This window comes from Eutrigla gurnardus (assembly GCF_963514095.1).
Source record: "Eutrigla gurnardus genome assembly, chromosome: 15".
NCBI classification, from domain to species: Eukaryota; Metazoa; Chordata; class Actinopteri; order Perciformes; family Triglidae; genus Eutrigla; species Eutrigla gurnardus.
In genome coordinates this window covers 23,288,476-23,308,058 of record NC_139938.1, presented here as the reverse complement: position 1 = coordinate 23,308,058, position 19,583 = coordinate 23,288,476, and the positions used below count along the sequence as shown (strand labels likewise).

Below are 19,583 nucleotides of genomic sequence, written 5' to 3'. Positions count from 1 at the left end.
CAACATTTTAGGTGAAAAAGAAATAGAAAAGACATTGAAACACTCACATTTTGTATGTGTGCAATAGGGCAGCAAAGCATTAAGAGGTGGTAGATGTTCCGGGAAGCTAAACCGACAGTGCTGAAATTGCTTTAATTTTGATGTTTCAATTCCTAAAAAAACAACAAAACAAAAAAAACAATCATAACATCTTAACATTTAGTTGTAGACTGATGGCCATCTGGTCACTGGCTTGGGTTTTAAGCATAATACATATTCTACATCATTTTATACTTGCCGATGTTAAATGGTTAGATTTAGATGAAATGGGCCTATAATGAAAAAAAGTGCAGTATGTGCATGTTTGCATGTGCAAGTTAGCAAACAAATATTTGAGGTTTTTTTTCCATCGACAGTCGATCTTTTATTTTGGAAGCAAGAAGGAAGTGGAAGTGACGTCATTCCGGGTGGGCGGGACTACCTCTTGGTAACTTCCACCAATAGCCTACTTGCTTGGTAAAATATGAAAATGGCGGCTCTCTGTAGTGAGTTTGGGGACCTGGTACAAATAAAAAAACAGCTAATATCGGTGATATCGCTCTGTAAAGAAAGAGGACTTTTACACAGCGGGAAGTGGTGAGAGTTACTGCCTTTCTGCTCTGTTACTTTATTAACTAACGCGAAGCGTTAACGCTGCCTACCGGGCGGTTGACGTTAGCTACGTTAGCACTGCTGTGAACAAGTCTTCTTCTAATAATTATGCTAACTCTGATTAATATATTACACCTCTATTATTGTAACATTCCAGCTAAGAGTGTCGTTGAATGAGTACCTGCGTTAAAACGTTGTTATTAAAGTATAAATACGTGATGTGTAACGCTAAAGTAATGTCTTAACCATCAACGTTACTGGGCTCAATGTGTAGTTGTTATAAACTGCTGTCGGTTAGTAAAAGTATACCGTTAACCTCTGTTAACCAGACAGAGTTGGGCTGTAAAGGAGATGGTGTCGCGGTGTTTTGCTCGCGTGTTGCTTGTACACATTGCTTCCTGTGTTTACATTTTAGGGCTTCTGAACTGGCCTTTGCTTTGGAGCGTCTTCCCAAGGATGAATTACCACCGCCACCTCTCTTTACTGAGGTTTGTACACCGCCAGCCTTATCAGTATCACATAGTGCTCCTTAAATGAAAATATACTCAATGTTTTTGTGCACCACATTATTCACATTGTCTCAAAATTAAGCCAAACCCATTGGTTCCTACTGATTAAACTGTTCAAAATCAGGTATCTAGATTCATTTCTCAAAAGGTTAGCCTAATCAATTCACTGAAAATGCTCAACTAACAGGAGTTTGTTGGAGAATATTTTCAGCCACAAGGAAAAGCATGTAGGAGGATCTCATCAAAATAAACCACAGTGACATGCTCATCATTCATTGACAACAATGATGGTACGTGGCACAGACTAGACTAACTAGATCAGGGTTTGGCTACTCAGGTGATACTTACACACAAGATGTCTTTTCATATGATTTGTTGACAACAAGAAAATTAAAGAAACAAAGGAAAGCTATTGAGCATTAAATAATAATAATAAATGATATGAGGTGCTAAGCTGCAGCAATTCATTCTTTAGTTTGGTTTGCTATTTAATGGTCATCAGTTGTGTCCATCTCTCTGCAAGGGAAGGGTTGTACTGCCCCCTGGTGGCCGTTTTTTTAATGTAAAAAGCCAAATTGTCTGTCAATGCAGAATTGGCCCATACAACATACCATATGAAAGCCCTTTTGTTTTTCAATTAGTTTCTTTTCTTTTTTTAGGAGTTTATTTTACAAATATTATTAGAATGACTTTTCTTGTTCATTGTCTTTCCCAAATACAGGAAGATGCACAAGACCTGGATGCACTTACACTGGCCAAATCCTACTTTGACCTTAAAGAGTATGACCGTGCTGCTTACTTTCTGAAAGGCTGCTGCAGTCAGAAGGCTTATTTCCTCTACATGTACTCTCGCTATCTGGTGAGATTCTGTAGATATCTGTCATGCCCACATCTTTTGAGTCTTGATTTAATTTCATGACAAGACTGTTTTCACTTTGACTGTAATACTTGTGAACCATGTTGAAAGTTTCCTTCTTTGTCTCCAGTCAGGTGAAAAGAAGAAGGACGATGAAACCGTGGACAGCCTGGGTGAGAACTTGGCTGTTTGGAAATGTAAAAAGAACTGAAAATACTTTTCTTACCTTTAACACTGAACATTTTTGTGTTTTTCTTGGTGCTACTAGGTCCTCTGGAGAAGGGTCAGGTGCGCAATGAAGCCTTGAGAGAACTGAGGGTTGAACTCAGTAAGAAGCACATTGTAGGAGAGTTGGACGGGTTCACTCTCTACCTGTAAGAACTTAAAGTGTACATACTCTCCTCATGTCACGCAGAGGAATACCATGGACTAATCATTACTCCACGTGTTTGTGGGAACACAGGTATGGAGTGGTGCTACGAAAGCTAGATCTGCTGAAGGAGGCGGTGGAGGTGTTTGTTGAGGCAATTCATGCACTTCCTCTTCACTGGGGAGCCTGGCTGGAGCTGAGTAACCTTGTCACCAACATTGAAATGGTACCTACCATTGCATTTCCATTTAAATTGTAGATAAAGCAATCATCAGAACACAACCTCACAACTTTATGTTTCAGAGCAAACGGAAAAACAAAAACAATTCTCATATTCATGAATGCAAAGAAACTTAAAAGATCTATCTCAGGTAAATGATTCCATCTCTTGGTTTTTCTCCCCAGTTGAAGTCACTGTCTCTGCCAGACTGCTGGATTAAAGATTTCTTCATGGCCCACATGTACACAGAGCTGCAGATGATCAAAGAAGCGTTGCAGAAATACCAGAGCCTCATTGAGGCCGGCTTCTCAAAGAGCACCTACATCATCTCACAGATTGCTGTCGCCTACCACAACATCAGAGGTTTCTTTTAATCAGAATTACGCCTGTCAGAAGATGATGATGGAGACAGGTTTAGACTAACGGTCTGTGTTGATTTCAGATATTGACCAAGCTTTGGCTCTCTTCAACGAGTTGAGGGAGCAAGATCCATATCGCATCGACAACATGGACACATTCTCCAACCTGCTCTACGTCAAAGTGAGTTCACCCATTCTGTTTTTATTGAACCTATGAGTCAAGTTTTCAGTGTAAAATAAATTAAAAAAATAAGTTTGCCTGGAACAGATTGTTTTTCTGAAGATCAAAAAAAAAAAAATCCATATTTTTAGTTTTGTTGTCTTGTTTGTTTTTCTGTTGCTGATGGAAATGGATGCTTACAGAGTATGAAGCCAGAGTTGAGTTACTTGGCCCACAACCTGGTGGAGATCGACAAGTACAGAGTGGAGACTTGCTGTGTTATTGGTAAGTGGTGAGCAGATCTGATCAATGCTAATGCCACTGTTTCACTTGACTGCATAACTTCTTTGCAATTTTTAGCAATTAAAGTACAAAATATTGTCTGCTTTCAGCTTCACATTGGCTTGCTTTTCTCTACTTTAAGATTTGCCGGCTGGTTGGACAACATTTTTAAGACGTTATTTTGAAATATGGTTATTTGCGTAATAAATGATATGTCTCATCCACAGGTAACTATTATAGCTTACGCTCTCAGCATGAGAAGGCAGCTCTGTACTTCCAGCGGGCCCTCAAACTGAACCCTCGATGCCTTGGAGCCTGGACCCTCATGGGCCATGAATATATGGAAATGAAAAACACTTCGGCTGCCATCCAGGCCTACAGGTCAGAGTGAAGATGTAGTAGAATAGTACATAATGGTATATAAAATACATAAGGTAATAAACGAGATAAAGTGACCAGTGCAGTGCTGTTTAAATGGCACTACTGCAATATTTACAATAAGATAGTTAAGTGTGTAGTGGATAATAAGTTTGTATGGGTTGGGGGGTAATTGCTCACACTAGTCAGTCTTTTTTAGTCTTTGGCAGTGGGGGAGAACATCTCTTGGAAAGAAGCTGTTTGTAGACTTTTGGATTGTCCTGTATCTTCTATGATACAACTGGTTTCTTTTGTAGTTGACAAATGTAAATGTCCTTGACTCGCCGGTCTTTCCCCATGCAGGTGTTAACCACACAATGCATTCATTGTTTGGATCAGTTTCTGGTGGATTATTGTAATAAAATGCTAAAGTCAACAGTAGACATCCTTGCATATGTTTTCTGCAGCTGGAGATGTGTGAAAGCTGCGTGAAGAGCTGTTCTGACAACATCGTCTGTTGATCCATTTGTCCGATATGCAAACTCATGTATTTCAAGATCAGCAGGGATGGCAGCCTCGATGTGGGAACAAATGAATCTCTCCCACAACGCGTGGCGATGTGGCGGGGGGGAAGTCGGATGTAGCAAGTGATTGTTCTGATCACCTTCGTTGTTATGGATGTGCTGTATACCTGTGCCTGGCATCTTTGATGCCCCTCTTCAGCCTCCCTCGTTCTGTTTTGTAAGTCTGAATGTCTCCAGATTTAAAAGCTACATTTCATGCCCTATTCGTGCCTCAGTGTTTGGCCGTGGTTTCTGATTTGGAAACACTCCGATTGTCTTTGTTTCAGTCACATTTGCAGCACAAAAATGTGTGCAGCAGAGGACGGCTGATATGTGTCCCACCAGTTCTCCATCTTCATTAAATATATTCCAATCTGTGATGCCAAACAGTCCTAGAGTGCTGAGGTGGCCTCCACAATCAAGTTTTAAAAGCTTCTGTCTGCAGATTGAGGTTAAACTTTATATTCTGGGTTTAGAAACGCAGACACTTTTTCTGAAAGTCTGACATGCAGGCAGGGGGGCAGCTTTGTAGGTATCTGGGATGTTGGTGTAGACCTGGTCTAAGGTGTTCTCTGTTGTGGGGGAGTTTAGGTTTTTGTAAAATTTGGGCAGTAGGGAATAGATGATGCATATTTTGTGGGATATCTCAAGAATGATTCATACCATATTGCTCCCGATTGTTTCCTTGTTTTTACGTATGTTCTTTCTCTCAGGCATGCCATTGAAGTGAACAAGCGGGACTACCGTGCCTGGTATGGCCTAGGTCAGACATATGAGATCCTCAAGATGCCCTTTTACTGTTTGTACTATTATCGAAAGGCTCACCAGCTCAGGTATGGACACATGTTTCATGCAGGTGTTGCTAAGAATGAAAATTATTTGAAAGAAAAAGTGTTGAAATATGCAGTGATGACAAACCGAATGCTCATATATAGTGATGTGATGTGTTTTTTAGGCCCAATGACTCGCGTATGTTGGTTGCACTGGGGGAAAGCTACGAAAAACTGTCACAGCAAGTGGAAGGCAAGAAGGTAGGCATGTTACAATTCCTGGGTTGTGAAGTTTTCTGGCTTTTTTTAAAATCTACATTCTTCTACATTAGTGTTACTGGAGGGCGTACTCCGTTGGAGATGTAGAGAAAATGGCTCTGCTCAAGTTGGCAAAGTAAGTGTCTTTATTCAATGACTATCCTGACGAAATACAACTGAAGAAAATAATAATATATCTTGTGGTCTAAACTGGAGTAGTTTTCATCACATATTCTTTAACATTTAAGCACAAAATGAAGATCGGATGTACAGCTTTTCTCATCGTCATATGTCCACATGTAAACTGTCACCCAGAATTAGGGGCTAAATGTGAGTTATTTTCCTCCTTCGGCAGGCTCCACGAACAGCTGACTGAGTCTGATGATGCTGCTCAGTGTTACATGCTTTACATCCAAGACATTTTCTCTTGTGGGGTAAGCATTTTTAATTTTGTTTTCTGTATTTGTGGTTTGGGCTGGGCCTCTTTTCTTTGACATACTATAAAATGACATTTACCATTCCTTATTTTAATGATTTTTTAAAATATTTTAATTACATACTATTCTGTGACTTTTAACGACATTTTTCGACATACTATACTATGAATTATTTTATAACATATTTTTCGACATGAGTATAGTATTACTTTTTTTCAACATCCTTTACTATGACTTTTTTTTTTTTTTTCTCGACATACTACTATGACTTTTTTTTAAACTTTTTTTGACAAACTATGACTTTTTTCAACAAAATATAGTATTACTTTTTTTTAGATGCTTTTTTTCTTTATGACTTTTTTTCGACATGCTTTGCCGTTTTTGGCGGAAAAAAATATTCAAAAACTAATGTTGAAAAAAGTCATGGTGTAGTATATTGAAAAGTCCAAAGTACAGGACGTCAAAAAGAGGAAAGCAAATGGTTTTGAAATGAGAAGTTTAATAATCAGAAAAGGATACCATGTTGACATACTTGTATTGTATGTTTTTGGATAAAATCTTATGACAGGAACAACTGGAGCATGCTGAGGTGAGCACAGCCCTGCGGTACCTGGGTCAGTACTATTTCAAGAACAAGCTCTACGATGAGGCATCCCTCTGCGCCCAGCGCTGTTGTGACTACAATGACGTAAGTCTGCCTGCATAATGTGAGCACTGTGTTTTAGTTCCGGTAGTAGAAACACACCAACTGTTTGTGGTCACTCTGCTCCTAGGCTCGTGAAGAGGGAAAAGCTCTCTTGAGGCAGATTTCACAGGTCAGAGATCAGATCGAGACGCCCTCAGCGGATCTGTTTGCGCCGCTCTCAAATAACAACACACCGGTCAGGAGGGTGTCGCCACTCAACCTCATCTCCTTCACTCCCTGACACCCACCCTCCTACTCACTGGCTTCAATGGACAATTTGCTTGGCAGTTTGAATTTGCCAAAAGAGAATGTTATAAGACTTGTCGATGCATAGATTTGCTTATGACATTAAAATAACATTTGTTTGTCAAATTCACAACCACGATGATTTTTTCCCCAGGATAAGACAGGTTGTTAAAATAAAGTGCTTGCAATAAATGCTGAGGAGGGTTAGTCTGATACATACCTCAGTGAACCCAATACGTCTGGAGTTATTAGTGCACATGCAGCCTTTATTAGAATTCAGTCCCAGCTCAGCAATGTAAAAAAGCACAAAGTGACATCTTGAATTGTTTACATATACACACACGTAGACCGGAGACAGCACACAAACACATCATGTTTTGAATGCGTCGTGCCTCATGAATGCTGTATATATGTAAATAGTTTAAATAAACCATACCTGCTAGGATAGTGTCTGTACTTTATTTCATGTACATGTAAATAAAGTACATTTCTGCTATAGTACTTAGGCTATTGAAAAACAATGTTTTCATATATTTTATTGTATAAAACAGAAATATACTTAGAGAAAGCTGATGCATGCACTATTCTTACCATACATTACTTTTCCTTAGTGTACTACAACAAACAACTGTTTTACTGGCATGGACATCAACATAACTGTATTTGGCATCGTAACAGCACTGCAAAAAAAGTGAGTATATACACAAAATATATATATAAAAAAGTTCCCAGCACATAAAACATTTTTTGCATAACATCAAAGAGGAAAAACTCCCACTGACGCTCCAGCGCGATCAGTACTTGCCCCTGAGAGTACGCGGGGTGGGTAGAGGGCTGGGAGGTGGAGACTGCTGGCGGGACCGCAAGATCCGTGAGGAAGGGGTACTTCTTGCTTCTTCAACAGCACGAGTGTTGTATTTACGTGTTGGGGTAAGTGGCGGGAACAGAGACTGGAAAAAGGGCCGTTTCTGCGGAGGCCGGTTCTCAGTGTCACTTGGTGCAGCCCCAAAGACCCTCTTCTTGTAGAAGCCTGGTGTGATGGAGGCAGACGAAGAGGGCAGCTCGGGCGGGATATCCTGCGTCTGGAGAGCCTGCATCTGGGCCAGGGCCTCTGCTTTCCGCCTTAAGTCAGCCTTTACAAGCATCATGGCATTCTGGAGGTCCAACAGGATCTGGCCCTGAGAAGAAGTCAGTCAACCGGGTTAGACAAGACAGATTGGGGAAGTGAAGGATAAGGTGGGAGAGAAGGGACCCCAAACGAAGCTCCTGAACATGCTTTTGCACAGTAATCACCTGGTGCAGGTGTTAGTGACCTAGATTTTGTTTAAAAGCTGGCTGTGCATCAAGATTGTTAGTGAAGAGAGTAGAAGGTAGAAAGAGAAAAAACAAAATATAAAATTTAGTATTGCACTTTAAACAGATCCTGCTTTAAGATGCTAGTCATTACGACGGCTCTAGTATGAGCATCCATAATCTAGTATGAGCATCCATCAGCGTCAAAGTTAGCCGAGATGAAATTACTGTCAAAATTCTGCTCCAACTGAAATTGTTCAAGAAGACGTGGATACAGAAATAACACTTGGTTATTTTGGGTCTTGATGTGGTTCAGTACTTTTTCAGCTGCTGTTTGTTTACGTCTGCAGTCGGTGGCCTTTTTTTCCCCCAGTTTGAAATGTGTCATATCCAAATAAGAATTATAATTGAGAGCATACATTTGATTTAAGTCGCAGTAGCCTTTTAACAGAAAGTGATGGGAAAAAAAAATAACAAAATAAAGAGCTGCATTATTTAAATCAATGAGCTTTCTATATTGTTGGTGCAGAACTTTATATGTTTAAATGCCTTTTCTCACAACACAGAAATGAATCAGTTTAGAAAAAAAAATAACTGAATTACACATTCATACATATCTGTGGTTGTACCTGTTTGCCCAGCGTCTCATCTGCAGTCGTGAGTGCCTGCCGCAGCCTTTCCCCACCTGTGTTGCGACAGCAGGCGCGCTCACCAGACTGCAGGTCTGCCCCGAGCCGCTGCAGATCCAGGCGCAGCTGACGCAGGTTCTGTTAGAGAAAGAGAGAACTTTAGTCTTTCTGAGGGCAAAAAACACACGTAGCAAAAACAACGGTGCATTTCTACGGCACAGCAGTAACTGACCCGTTGGCCGTCCTCCAGCTTGCGGTCAGCGGCACCGGTCAGGGTGCCTGTTGAACCGGAGACTTCCAGCTGCAGCTTCAGCCTCGCCAGCTCTGCAAAACAAGACTGTCAACACCACTGACGACGTCGTGACATCAACACATCATCAGGACAGCGGTTCATTCACCTTGTGTCTTGGTGAACAGCTCAGCGCGACATTGCTCAAGCTCAGCATGCAGTCTGCCTGCATCTTTCTGCATAGTAAGGCGCTGGGAGCGTCGCGGCCCCTCATAGTCCTCATGTTGCACCATCGTCGGGTTCGGACCAGGAGCTGGACCGGGAGCTGGACCGGGAGCTGGACCGGGAGCTGGACCGGGAGCTGGACCAGCTCCTTTGTTTTTTTCAAGGGCAGCGGACAAAGCTTCAATCTCCTGATCACGCTCCTAAAAGAAGGGATGGAAGGAAAACAAGTAGTGAAAAAACTTTGCATATGTAATGTAACTACATTGGATAGATGCATCGCATTTTGGGTACTATATCATTTTTACATTATTACAGATTATTTGTGTATTGAAAGAACACCAGCTTAATGCTCATGAATAAGTTCTCACCTTCAACTCTTGGCTGTAGAATATCTTCAAATGCTTTTGCACGTTAGTTAGCTTGTCTTCGTACCTCTCTTCGATTAGAGCCCTCTCTGCCTCCAAGGTCTCACTGTGGGACGTAAAGACAGCATAACATGTTATCAGCATTCATTTCTAGTTCCAACATGTTCTTATCTTTCTAATGTCACATCTGGAGCCAAACTCATTGATGAACAATTAGGAAGGAATACATATATAATATATGAAGTCATTATTTAGTATCACCTGTCCCTAATGCAGCCCGAATAGTATTAAATGGGCAACTTAAAAACATGGATGCACACCTGAAGCCATCTTGCATCCCAGAAATGACCTCCATCATCTCAGAGACGACCTGCTCTCTCACATTTGCCTCAAGAACCTCCTTCTCTTCCCGCTGGCGCTGCACCTCTCTCTTCAGGACATCGATGGCCTGCAGCAACGCCTTCAGAAAGCACACGAGCAGTTAGGATCACGGGACAAGTGGAGGTTTTTTTGAAAAATTAAAAGTTTAAAAACGTTTTTGTTCTTAAAAGACATCTAAACAAAACACGCCTGTGACGACATAAAAAAAATATTATTTAGCTCCTACATTTAATAGCAATATGATGGCAGAGGTGGTTACCTCAGTGTTTAACATGGTGATGTCTCCATCTTCAGTATCACTCTCATCCTCTTCATCTTCCATCAGTGAGCTTTCCTCACCCTTTGCGTTTGGCTCCCGCAGAAGGGACAGGATGTAGGCCACTCTGGTCTTTGTGGATGGGCCATGGACCAGCTGAAATGATACGAGGGATCTTTTATTAGACGGCGCTCTCATTCCTACATGCAAGACTAAATGTGTCACAATCACAGACGTCGTACAGAACAAGAGGGTTTTTTTCATTACCTGATTAGCAATAGCTGAGAATTTGAGGGCTTGGAGGGTCTCGTCATAGATCGAGGCACACGGGTTGATGTTGACCACCATGGCTGAGGTTCCTCGGCCACAGAAGAACGCCTGCAGGACCCGGGTCAGTTTACTGTCTCTGAACGGCACCACTTGAGGAGGTCGCGATCTGTGATGCGTTAGAAAAGTTGATCAAATATAGCTCTTTCTCTAAACTGTGCATTCCAGTATCTTATGATGAGAAAATGTCTTGTATATGAAGCTCTTGGTAACATTGCCATGTGCGATACAGAACGATATTCTAATTATCACAGAAGTTAAGTTAAAGAAGCCGAGCATGAAAGTCCATTTTTGACCTTGGGTAGAGGAAAAAATGAAATGATATGCTCATGAATTATGCATGTTTATCTAAGCGACTACACGTCTACCACAACATCCTGAGGCATCACCAGTGGTGAACCTTCTTTTGAACATATGGTTAAACACGTACTTGTTGTTCTGGTTGTGCCTCAGAGCAGCAATACAGCGCCCCAGTGTTAAAAGGGAGGTGTTGATGTTGTTGGCCTCCTTCAGCCTCTCACCATTACGCTGCTCTTTACAGCGTTCAGACCCAGCCAGATCACACACGCTCAGCCTAACAGAGAAAAAAGGGCAAGACATCGCATTGGTTAACTGCTTTTGCAAACTGAAAATATGCAAACTAAAGCTCAAATTTGCATTGGATTGCAACTAAAGGTCCACTTACTCGCTGATGTGCATGGCCTGGGCTGAATCTGCCTCTGGGCGGACGTGCAGAACACGGACGGAGAAAATGCTGTGGCTGAGTAGGTGATAAATGTATTTTCAGAGAGTGTGTATCAAACATAAATCAAAATATGGCACAAGTGTAATGTGTTCCTACCTGCGGCTGGAGTTATGGTTGAGGTGAGTGCTGGCGAAGCTCTGGTTACGGCGTCCAGCCCTTAGAATCCTCCAAGCTTCCTCGGCACTGCGGACCTGGATCCAGGCGAGGTCTGAGATAACACGTGGAACAAGTATTTCATCATCTATTGCAGTGTTTTTATATGGTGGTGATACGCTTGCACCCAACATAATAAAAGCTTAATAAAAGGTAACATACATCAGATAAGACGAGCTAAATACTGTGATTAAGCTTCAGGAGGTTCAAACTAATTAAACAGTTTCATGTTCTAGAAACATTATTTCAGTACATGAGTAAGTGTTACCTTTTACGTAAGGGTTGCCCTGCTTGTCGTCACTAAGCCGCAGCGTGACCCTTTTTCTGGGCTGCAGGGAGGGCGAAGCGTCCAGTAGGTCATACAGGAACTCGTTGTAGATCTCGTAGAAGGACACCCAGATAGAAAACTGCACCCCTTCCTCCAGATCATCTGCTCCACTGTGTGAAAGGCTGTCGGGCTCCAGACAAACACTGTCAGGGTCTGCAAAATCAGTAATAGAGGCAGGTTTCTGTTTAGTAAGTATGAACCGGATGTCCTGCAATATCCACCCCTCATTGAGCAACTTGTATTAACCTCCTAAATATGTAACATACCTCCAGTACCAGGAAATGTATTTGCATTTGCTCAGGAGCATTTAAGAAAAAAAGGGTGTGTGACAGACTTAGAACATTTCCAAATGTGTCTCCATTTGGAAAATACTGCCGGCCTCCTCACCTTCAAGCTGGGTGGCAATGTTGCTTGTAGAGGAGAGTCCTCCAATGCCGCTGTCCCAGGTTGTAGTGGTACCAGCCCGACGAGAACTCAGATTCTCATTCTTTAACAAAACAACAACAAAAAAGTAGATCAGCTCATATATGTGTGCAATTACTCAGTTTAGCCAAAATTCTATATTAAAAAAATAGTAACAATAATACTCTTCTACTTTTTATGAAAAAGGTCGCGTTTTTCCTCTGATGTGCTACAACTGCTGGATGTTTTTAATGTAAGAGTTCAAAAACTTGGTGCGACTAAGACAGTTCAAGTGGAGACTAACAATATTCTGAAAAATAAATTAAAGATAAAGCCATCTCAGCTCATGTTTCTCCTAAATCCTAGCTACTTGGCGAGGCTCATGACAGTCCTTTCCTTAAACATATACTCTTTCTACACAGCTTACTTGGTTGTTATTTCGATATGTAAATGTAATTTTACATCAGGAGTACTTGCTGCGAGTCATGTGATTCTAACTGGATATTTTTCCTGACACAGGTTGGTTGAGATTGAACGAGGTAGAATTCTGGTCTGTGCCTGAGTTCAGGATGAGTGTGATATTATTCATTATAAATATAAAAAAAAAGTACATTCTTGATGAACTGTATACTTATCAGCAATTGGTCATAATGTAGCAAGACAATTCTATTTAAAAATTTAGGGTTAGGGTTAGGGAAAATTTGTTGCGCGTTTACCTCTTTGAGCAGAGAGTTTCTGCGGATTTCCTCCACCCTGATCTCTCCGGAGTCGAGCTGTCTCACATCCTGATACATGACCGGCTTCAGGTCCATGGCACCATAGAGGCGACCCTGTAGTTTCCTGAACAGGGATACTAACGCCCGGGGCAGGAGGCCTGCCTCTTGACCACTGCCTGCAGGTCAACGTTTGAGATTTTGCATTATAGGCATTATCTGACCACATGAGTGTTGAGAATGCTATTTCAGCATCTGCAACAACTCAAACATCACAACCAAGTTTCAAGGTCGTCTTTACCTTGAATAGTGTACGTCTTTCCAGAATTGGTGACACCATATGTGTAGAGGAGTCGGTTTTCTCCTTGAAGGACATCTTTCACCATCTTCTTCATGCTGCACTCATAAAACTGTTGCTGCGTGGTCTCTGGCCCAAAGATCTATGAAAGATGGGTGATTATAAAACATCAGTAGGTGGCCTTAATTCAAACACAAATATTAAAGAGTAACTAACCCCCCAGAGTTTAACGTGAAATTAAGCCATCAGCACATACAAAATCTGGGGAAACTGTGAAAGATCATCAGGCCATGAGTGTAGATGAACCATTAAGTTGTTGAATTGAATTCATTTAGCGGCTGACTACTTAACTGACCTGCAAATTCAACCATGCTTTCATGCTACAGTTGCAAAACATTAAAAAACTGTTTGGAACATAATCAGAAATCTTATTCAGCTGGACTTCACGGTACACAAAGTGGTTTAGTTCATCTTTAAGGAATGTTTTATTTCAGGATCCTACTTGTTGTTGTTTATTATCGGTTGCTATGTACACGTGCTAGTCCATATTAACAGGGAATACTTTCAGCCTCTGTAATTAACGTGTTTATTTGACACTACGTGCATGGATGACTACCTTGGAGAAACTGAACTTGTGCATGCTCTGGGTGATGCCCCTCTCGGCAGTCCTCATGTTCTGAGATTCTTTTGGAGCTTTGAGCAGCAGAGTCTCTTCATCTTGAACAGCCACACAACCCTAAAAGAAGAGGGGGACTTGAGCACATTGTATACTAAAAGCAGTAAATGCACATATCTACCGACTGAATCACAATCTTACCTGCTCTTCTCCCCTGTTCTTCTCCATCTCGGTAAGTGGCCGGATGCGCAGAAAAACCTTCACCCTCTCTGTGTTCCCTTCATCAGAACTTCCTTGTCTCACGACTGCCGGTTTCACTGCAAGAATCTAGAGACACAAATGAAAATATCTTTAATGTTGTTGTTTTTGCCGATATAGAAAAACTGAAATCCTTACAAAAAGATAATTTTAAAAAGTTTACAAAGAAATTGAATAAAAAAGCCATGCAAATGTTTTTCACCGTAGGGATACTGACCGGTTCAATGACGGATGGCCGGGTGTCCAGACCAGGGGAAATGACTGAGATCTCAGGTAGACGTGGTCTGAACAGGCCTCCATGCTCTGCTGCTGTAGACTCAAACACAGCCACTTCCTCATCCTCTTCATAGTATCCACACGGAGAGGACAGAGTCAGCGCCATGCTTACCTGTTACACAGAGAACACAGTATGGAGTCAGTCCAAAGTAATGGCAACACAATTTATACTTGACTGTGAATCAGGGGGAAAAAAAGAAGAAAAAAGTCCCTTTGCATGTATTTTCAGTCTTTTTATTATAACTGTCACACACTGAGCCTACAATTAGGCTTTTACTGAAAAATAAGAGATGATTAGTTAAAATAGGGGCGTGTCGTGGGGCAAGGTGAGTAAAGGTACAGAAACTGGATGAAGCCTGCACTTCAAAGCCAAACACTCCAACTCTAACTAGTCAAACAGGAAAATTCATTCCAGGAAATCACCTGCCTTGACAGGTTTCATAATGGTGCAGAGGAGAGGCTTCAATACATTGTTGTTATAATGAGAGATAGTCAGCAGTGCCAGCAAACACAACATGGTCCCGCCTATTACCGTGCAGGAGTGTCAACGAGTGCATGAGTTGATTAACCTAGAGAGTCTGACTTATCCCAGCTCCAGTAAACACAACGTTACTAAATAGGGAATCCATGTTAACTTGACTTTAAGTTAAGATGGTCCACGGGTTAGGTCAACCTTAAGACTGGCCGTTCTCGTTCATATTAGCAAATCTGAATTTCAAAACAAGAATGCGAGCCTTTGAGCGCGTCAGTATATTACGTGAATGTGATTTTGAACTCGCAAGGAAAGCTGTGTCCATGTTTGAGGTCTTGTGATCATTCCCAACAAACAAACACAAGAAACTAAACTGTTAAGTATTAATGTTAGCTCGGTCAACGTGTATAATAAGCTGTTACAGCTGTATCGGTACCAACATGTGTACTGCTGTTAGCATCGAAGTCATTTTAGCTAGCTTACCTAGAATTGTGCGTTGGACTCCTGGATTTCCGTAAGTTAGCTAATGTTCAATGGTGTTAAGCTGATGGGTGGATCCCCCCAAAAACAAACGACAAGAGACTGGCCTCGCTTTGTACCGAAGCAACATGGAACTAGCCGACGGGTTCTTCGGGATTTCGAAGCGCTCTGAGCGTCAGCTGAGTTTTACCCTACTGCGTTTGGTTTTTGAACAATGCGCCTCCGCTGAAGAGCGAGTCACCGATTGGCTAAAGCTAGTGACGTGACACCCAACGCGTTCTACGCAACAGCAGGAGGCGGAGCCTGAAAGCTGCGCTCCAGTCGGACAGTTTCCATCGGTTTTCGAAGATTTGACAGGAAGTCATAGAAAAAGTGACATCCTGTTAGACGCGATCTGTAGGCTATCTGTAGTTTGCGACCACATTCGCGTTTATTTCTGTGTTCGTAAATATCTGTGAAAATCAGAATCAGAATATGTTAGTAATACTTAAGTTGATAAGTAAGTCGTATAAGTCGTTAGCAAAGTGCGCTAGCTTAGCATAATGAATTGAAGTCTATGGGAAACATTAGCCTACGCCGGCAAAGGTGGAAAAAAACAACCGTCACAGCAACCCCAAGCTAGACTAATGGACTAAAGACACACTGTGTGTGTGTGTGTGTGTGTGTGTGTGTGTGTGTGTGTGTGTGTGTGTGTGTGTGTGTGTGTGTGTGTGTGTGTGTGTGTGTGAACAAAAGTTAGCGTTAGCTTGTTTTTAGTCTTCAAAAAGATTTTTTTCATACACATGTGCAAACAAGACAGCTTGGGGTGCTGTAACATATCAATAGAGGATGATATAATTGCATGATACCTATGCTGTGTGTTTCAGTTTAAGGAAAGTCATTTTCTGACGTAACAATATTATTTCTAACCAAACATTATGCGTGATTTCTTCAGGGGCAGACAGTGATAGGGAGAGAGAAAACAGCAGGATGAAAAGGACTAAAAATATTGAGACCTTTTCCATAATAAAGAAAAAAAAGGCTGCAGATAACGGTGATCAAGGTATCAGTCACTGCATCCTGAATCAGTCACACTCAGACTCACATACCACCTCTGCCACAATTGGGCTGGACTGTGGAATGGGCAATTTTAATTTAATCAGAATTATTATTTTAATTCAGTTTTATTACTTTACATCTATTTTAATACTCTTTATTGTTGATGAGAGGAAGTATGGTTGTTGTTTTTATGAGCTAAGTTGAATCTATCTATCTGTCTATCAATCAAATAGGAAGGAATAGACTAGTAGCCTATAGCATAAGAAGTTTAAATGAACTGAACAGGATATGTCCACAATGTCAAGAAAGGCAGCAGGATGTCTTTAAAATTGATCACATTTGAATAAGTATTAAAAGTTCAGTTGATGTTATACTTGTATTGACATTTTGAGTAACTGATACAACATTTCCCAGGAACTTTGCATAATGATGAGGTTGAGGGCCCATCATCTGCAATTGAGCATTCTGCAGGTAGGCTAAATATTTAAGTCATAATGGATAACCCTAAGCAATTAAATAAAAAGTGTGTTTAAATAACTTCTTGATGCAATAATTGAATATTTCTTTGTGTGATCAGACACTTCCCCTAGTGATCAGTTGGATCACGAAGATGCGAGCCAACAGGAGTCTCATAGTCAAAGCTGCAGTGACACTGAAGAGGCCCCCCATGCTTCATGCCCCACACCATCCCACCAACTGGGTATTTGATCTCTTTTGCTTTAAGATTTCAGAAAACTTATACAAATAATTTATCAATGATGATCAAGTCTAGTGCATTACTCCAACAGGAGACCCAGCTTTTGTTCACAAGATTGTTATTGAATTCAGTATCAAATGCAATGTTTGCTTGGAGTGAATTCAAAAAAAATATTCTCACAGATTCTTCTATACGAGACGCTTTGGACCAAGCCTACAAAAAAAAAGTTGAGGAAAACCGGACGTACATAAAAACAATTGCTGAAGTGCTTCGTCTTACAGCCATGCAGAACATTGCTCAAAGGGGACACATTGAAACTGAAGGCTCACAAAACAAAGGAAATTTCCTTGAACTGATTGAGTTGATTGCAAGACACAATCCACTGATTGCAAAAAAAATGAATGCATCAGGCAATGCCAAGTATCTCAGTAACACAATCCAGAATGAAATTTTGGAATGCCTGTCAGATATGGTCCGGGAATCCATAATACAGGAAGTGAAGGAGAGTGAGTTTTTTTCTGTTATTGCAGATGAAACAAAAGATCTTAAGAAAAGTGAACAACTGTCATTAGTACTGAGGTACTATTATAATGGTGCAGTTCACGAGAGCTTCATAGATTTCCAGAGAGCCAGTGAATTAGATGCAGCAGGACTCAGTAAGAAAATAATACAGTGTCTGGAAAGATATGGCCTTGATTACAAGTCTAATCTTGTAGGTCAAGGTTATGATGGGGCAGCAGTGATGTCAGGGAGATGCAATGGAGTTGCAGCAGTGGTGTAGTGGAGGGTATACGCAGGTATACGGGGTATACCCACTTCTTTTTCTGGTGGTTTACAGTATACCCACCTATCAGCCAGAAAGCCATTGGAATATATGGGAGAGTATACCCACTTCCTCCTCTGTAACCTACCCATCTACCTAGCAGTACACCCACCTCATCAACTACCACTACACCACTGGGTTGCAGCAAGGATCAAAGCAGAGGCTAAACATGCCTTTTACGTTCACTGCAACGCACATTGCCTCAACCTCGTTATTGTTGATTCAGTGAAAGCAGTGCCTGAAGTTGATTGTTTTTTTGCATTGCTGCAAAAATTGTATGTGTATATGTCCGGATCTTATGTTCATGAAAAGTGGTTCTCAGTTCAGAGGGACATGTATAAAGATGCACCAAGAGAGCTACAGAGACTGAGTGACACGAGGTGGGCATGTCGGTACAATGCCTGCAAAAATCTCATGGACAGACTGCCAGCTGTCTTGCGTGTTCTGCATGAGAAAGATGTAGAGAACAGTGGTGAGAGATCTGTGGAAGCACGGGGTCTCCTCATCCAGATAGACTTGACGTTCATTGCAACACTGGCAGTATTCAGAAAGATTCTCGGTGATGCTAAGTGTGCCTCTGACATGCTTCAAGCACCATCGCTTGACCTTGCAAGGGCTGTGGACTTAATCCATGCCCTGCAGGAGACTTTAGAGGACTGTAGAGCTGGATCTTGTTTTGATGATCTTTGGCAGCAAGGTGTGGAGACTGCAAATACATGTAATGTTGCAGTTGAGGCTGTTGAGAAAAGGACACATAGAGGGAACTCCAGACTTACTGAGTATCTTGTAGAATCCACTGTTGGTCAACGTAGATCCAAGGAAGGGGACAAAGATAAGTTCAGGACTGGTGTATTTTACCCCATCCTGGATTGTTTGAATGCAGAACTTCAGAGACGATTCAGCAAAAACAACTGTGACATAATGAGGGGCATACAGGCACTTAACCCCAAGGGTGAAAGCTTTTTAGAAGAGAAAACAGTTTTACGTCTTGGCTGTCTTTTTGACTGTGATGTTGAGGACCTAAAACATGAGCTGTATCAGGCAAAGAAGGTCATTCAGAGAAAGGCACAGTGTGGGACTGAACTATCCAGTATCCTGGATTTCACATCTTTCCTTGAACCATACAAAGAGGTTTTTCATCAGCTTTTTCACTTGTGTCGGATAGCTTTAGCTTTGCCTGTTAGCAGTGCCAGTTGCGAGCGCAGCTTCTCAGCGCTTAAGCTGATAAAAAATCATTTGAGAACAACAATGAATGATGACAGGCTTAGCAATATTGGACTGTTTAGTATTGAGAGGAGGAGGGCAAGGTCGTTGAACTTGGATGCTTTTGTTGAACGCTTCGCCCATCAACACCAAAACAGGCGTATTCAGCTGTCATAATACTGTAAATAATATAACTTTGATTTAATTCTCACATTAATGGCACATGTACAGGCAGACTAGTGCTTTGGTGTTTAGTGAGACTGATTTGTTTAAGTGTATTTGTATTATTTGTGTTTGTGTCTAAGATCAAGACCAAAGGCTCAGATAATCTATAGTTTTCTAACATGTTGTTAGAGTTGCAATAAAGTCATTCATAACTACACACAACTGGTGGTTTCTGTCTCTGTAAGTTAACAAAGAGGTAGGCTTAGATACCAGTGAAACTTATACCTCAGCCTACTGTTTATTATGTTGTAAGACTTTGGGGCATTTAAAAAAAATGTCATTTCAGTGTGCCACCCTTCCACAGTCTGTGCCCCTAGCTTGCCCCCCCAAGAAAAAAATTATAGACACGCCCCTGCCGGGGCCTATCACCATGATATACGCTACTGATTTCACTGATACTGAAAACATTCGATTTTGTCTTAAAAAAGTATTTTTCCATTTGTTGTTGT

The 19,583-nt window shown here is 41.3% G+C and overlaps 2 protein-coding genes across 5 annotated transcripts; one reads left to right on the top strand and one right to left on the bottom strand.

The window, feature by feature from the left end:
* Positions 1 to 477: 477 nt before the first annotated feature.
* On the top strand, positions 478 to 6,707 carry cdc23 (CDC23 (cell division cycle 23, yeast, homolog)). Its single transcript, XM_084028529.1, has 16 exons — positions 478 to 615; positions 1,046 to 1,118; positions 1,861 to 1,998; positions 2,126 to 2,168; positions 2,264 to 2,369; positions 2,459 to 2,591; positions 2,771 to 2,948; positions 3,028 to 3,125; positions 3,308 to 3,389; positions 3,614 to 3,767; positions 5,020 to 5,139; positions 5,262 to 5,337; positions 5,409 to 5,470; positions 5,690 to 5,768; positions 6,340 to 6,459; positions 6,545 to 6,707. The coding sequence occupies exons 1-16, from the start codon at positions 503 to 505 to the stop codon at positions 6,695 to 6,697; spliced, it is 1,728 nt and encodes a 575-aa protein (XP_083884655.1). The 5' UTR covers positions 478 to 502; the 3' UTR covers positions 6,698 to 6,707.
* Positions 6,708 to 7,491: 784 nt separating this feature from the next.
* kif20a (kinesin family member 20A) lies at positions 7,492 to 15,330 on the bottom strand. Of its 4 annotated transcripts, none has more exons than XM_084028527.1 (20): positions 15,152 to 15,330; positions 14,138 to 14,308; positions 13,864 to 13,989; positions 13,663 to 13,782; positions 13,050 to 13,188; positions 12,752 to 12,927; positions 12,021 to 12,120; positions 11,574 to 11,786; positions 11,249 to 11,360; positions 11,093 to 11,167; positions 10,838 to 10,981; positions 10,348 to 10,516; positions 10,084 to 10,236; positions 9,764 to 9,903; positions 9,447 to 9,549; positions 9,222 to 9,278; positions 9,023 to 9,185; positions 8,857 to 8,948; positions 8,625 to 8,762; positions 7,492 to 7,880 (listed from the first exon to the last, which is right to left on the bottom strand). In XM_084028527.1, exons 2-20 carry the CDS (start codon positions 14,300 to 14,302, stop codon positions 7,497 to 7,499), a joined length of 2,769 nt encoding a protein of 922 aa, XP_083884653.1. In that variant the 5' UTR covers positions 14,303 to 14,308; positions 15,152 to 15,330; the 3' UTR covers positions 7,492 to 7,496. The 4 variants fall into 4 exon arrangements, with proteins under 4 accessions (XP_083884653.1, XP_083884652.1, XP_083884651.1 ...); XM_084028528.1 differs by adding an exon at positions 7,996 to 8,037 and having other exon boundaries at positions 7,774 to 7,880; positions 9,023 to 9,278; XM_084028526.1 differs by having other exon boundaries at positions 9,023 to 9,278; positions 14,138 to 14,311.
* Between the last annotated feature and the right edge of the window lie 4,253 nt (positions 15,331 to 19,583).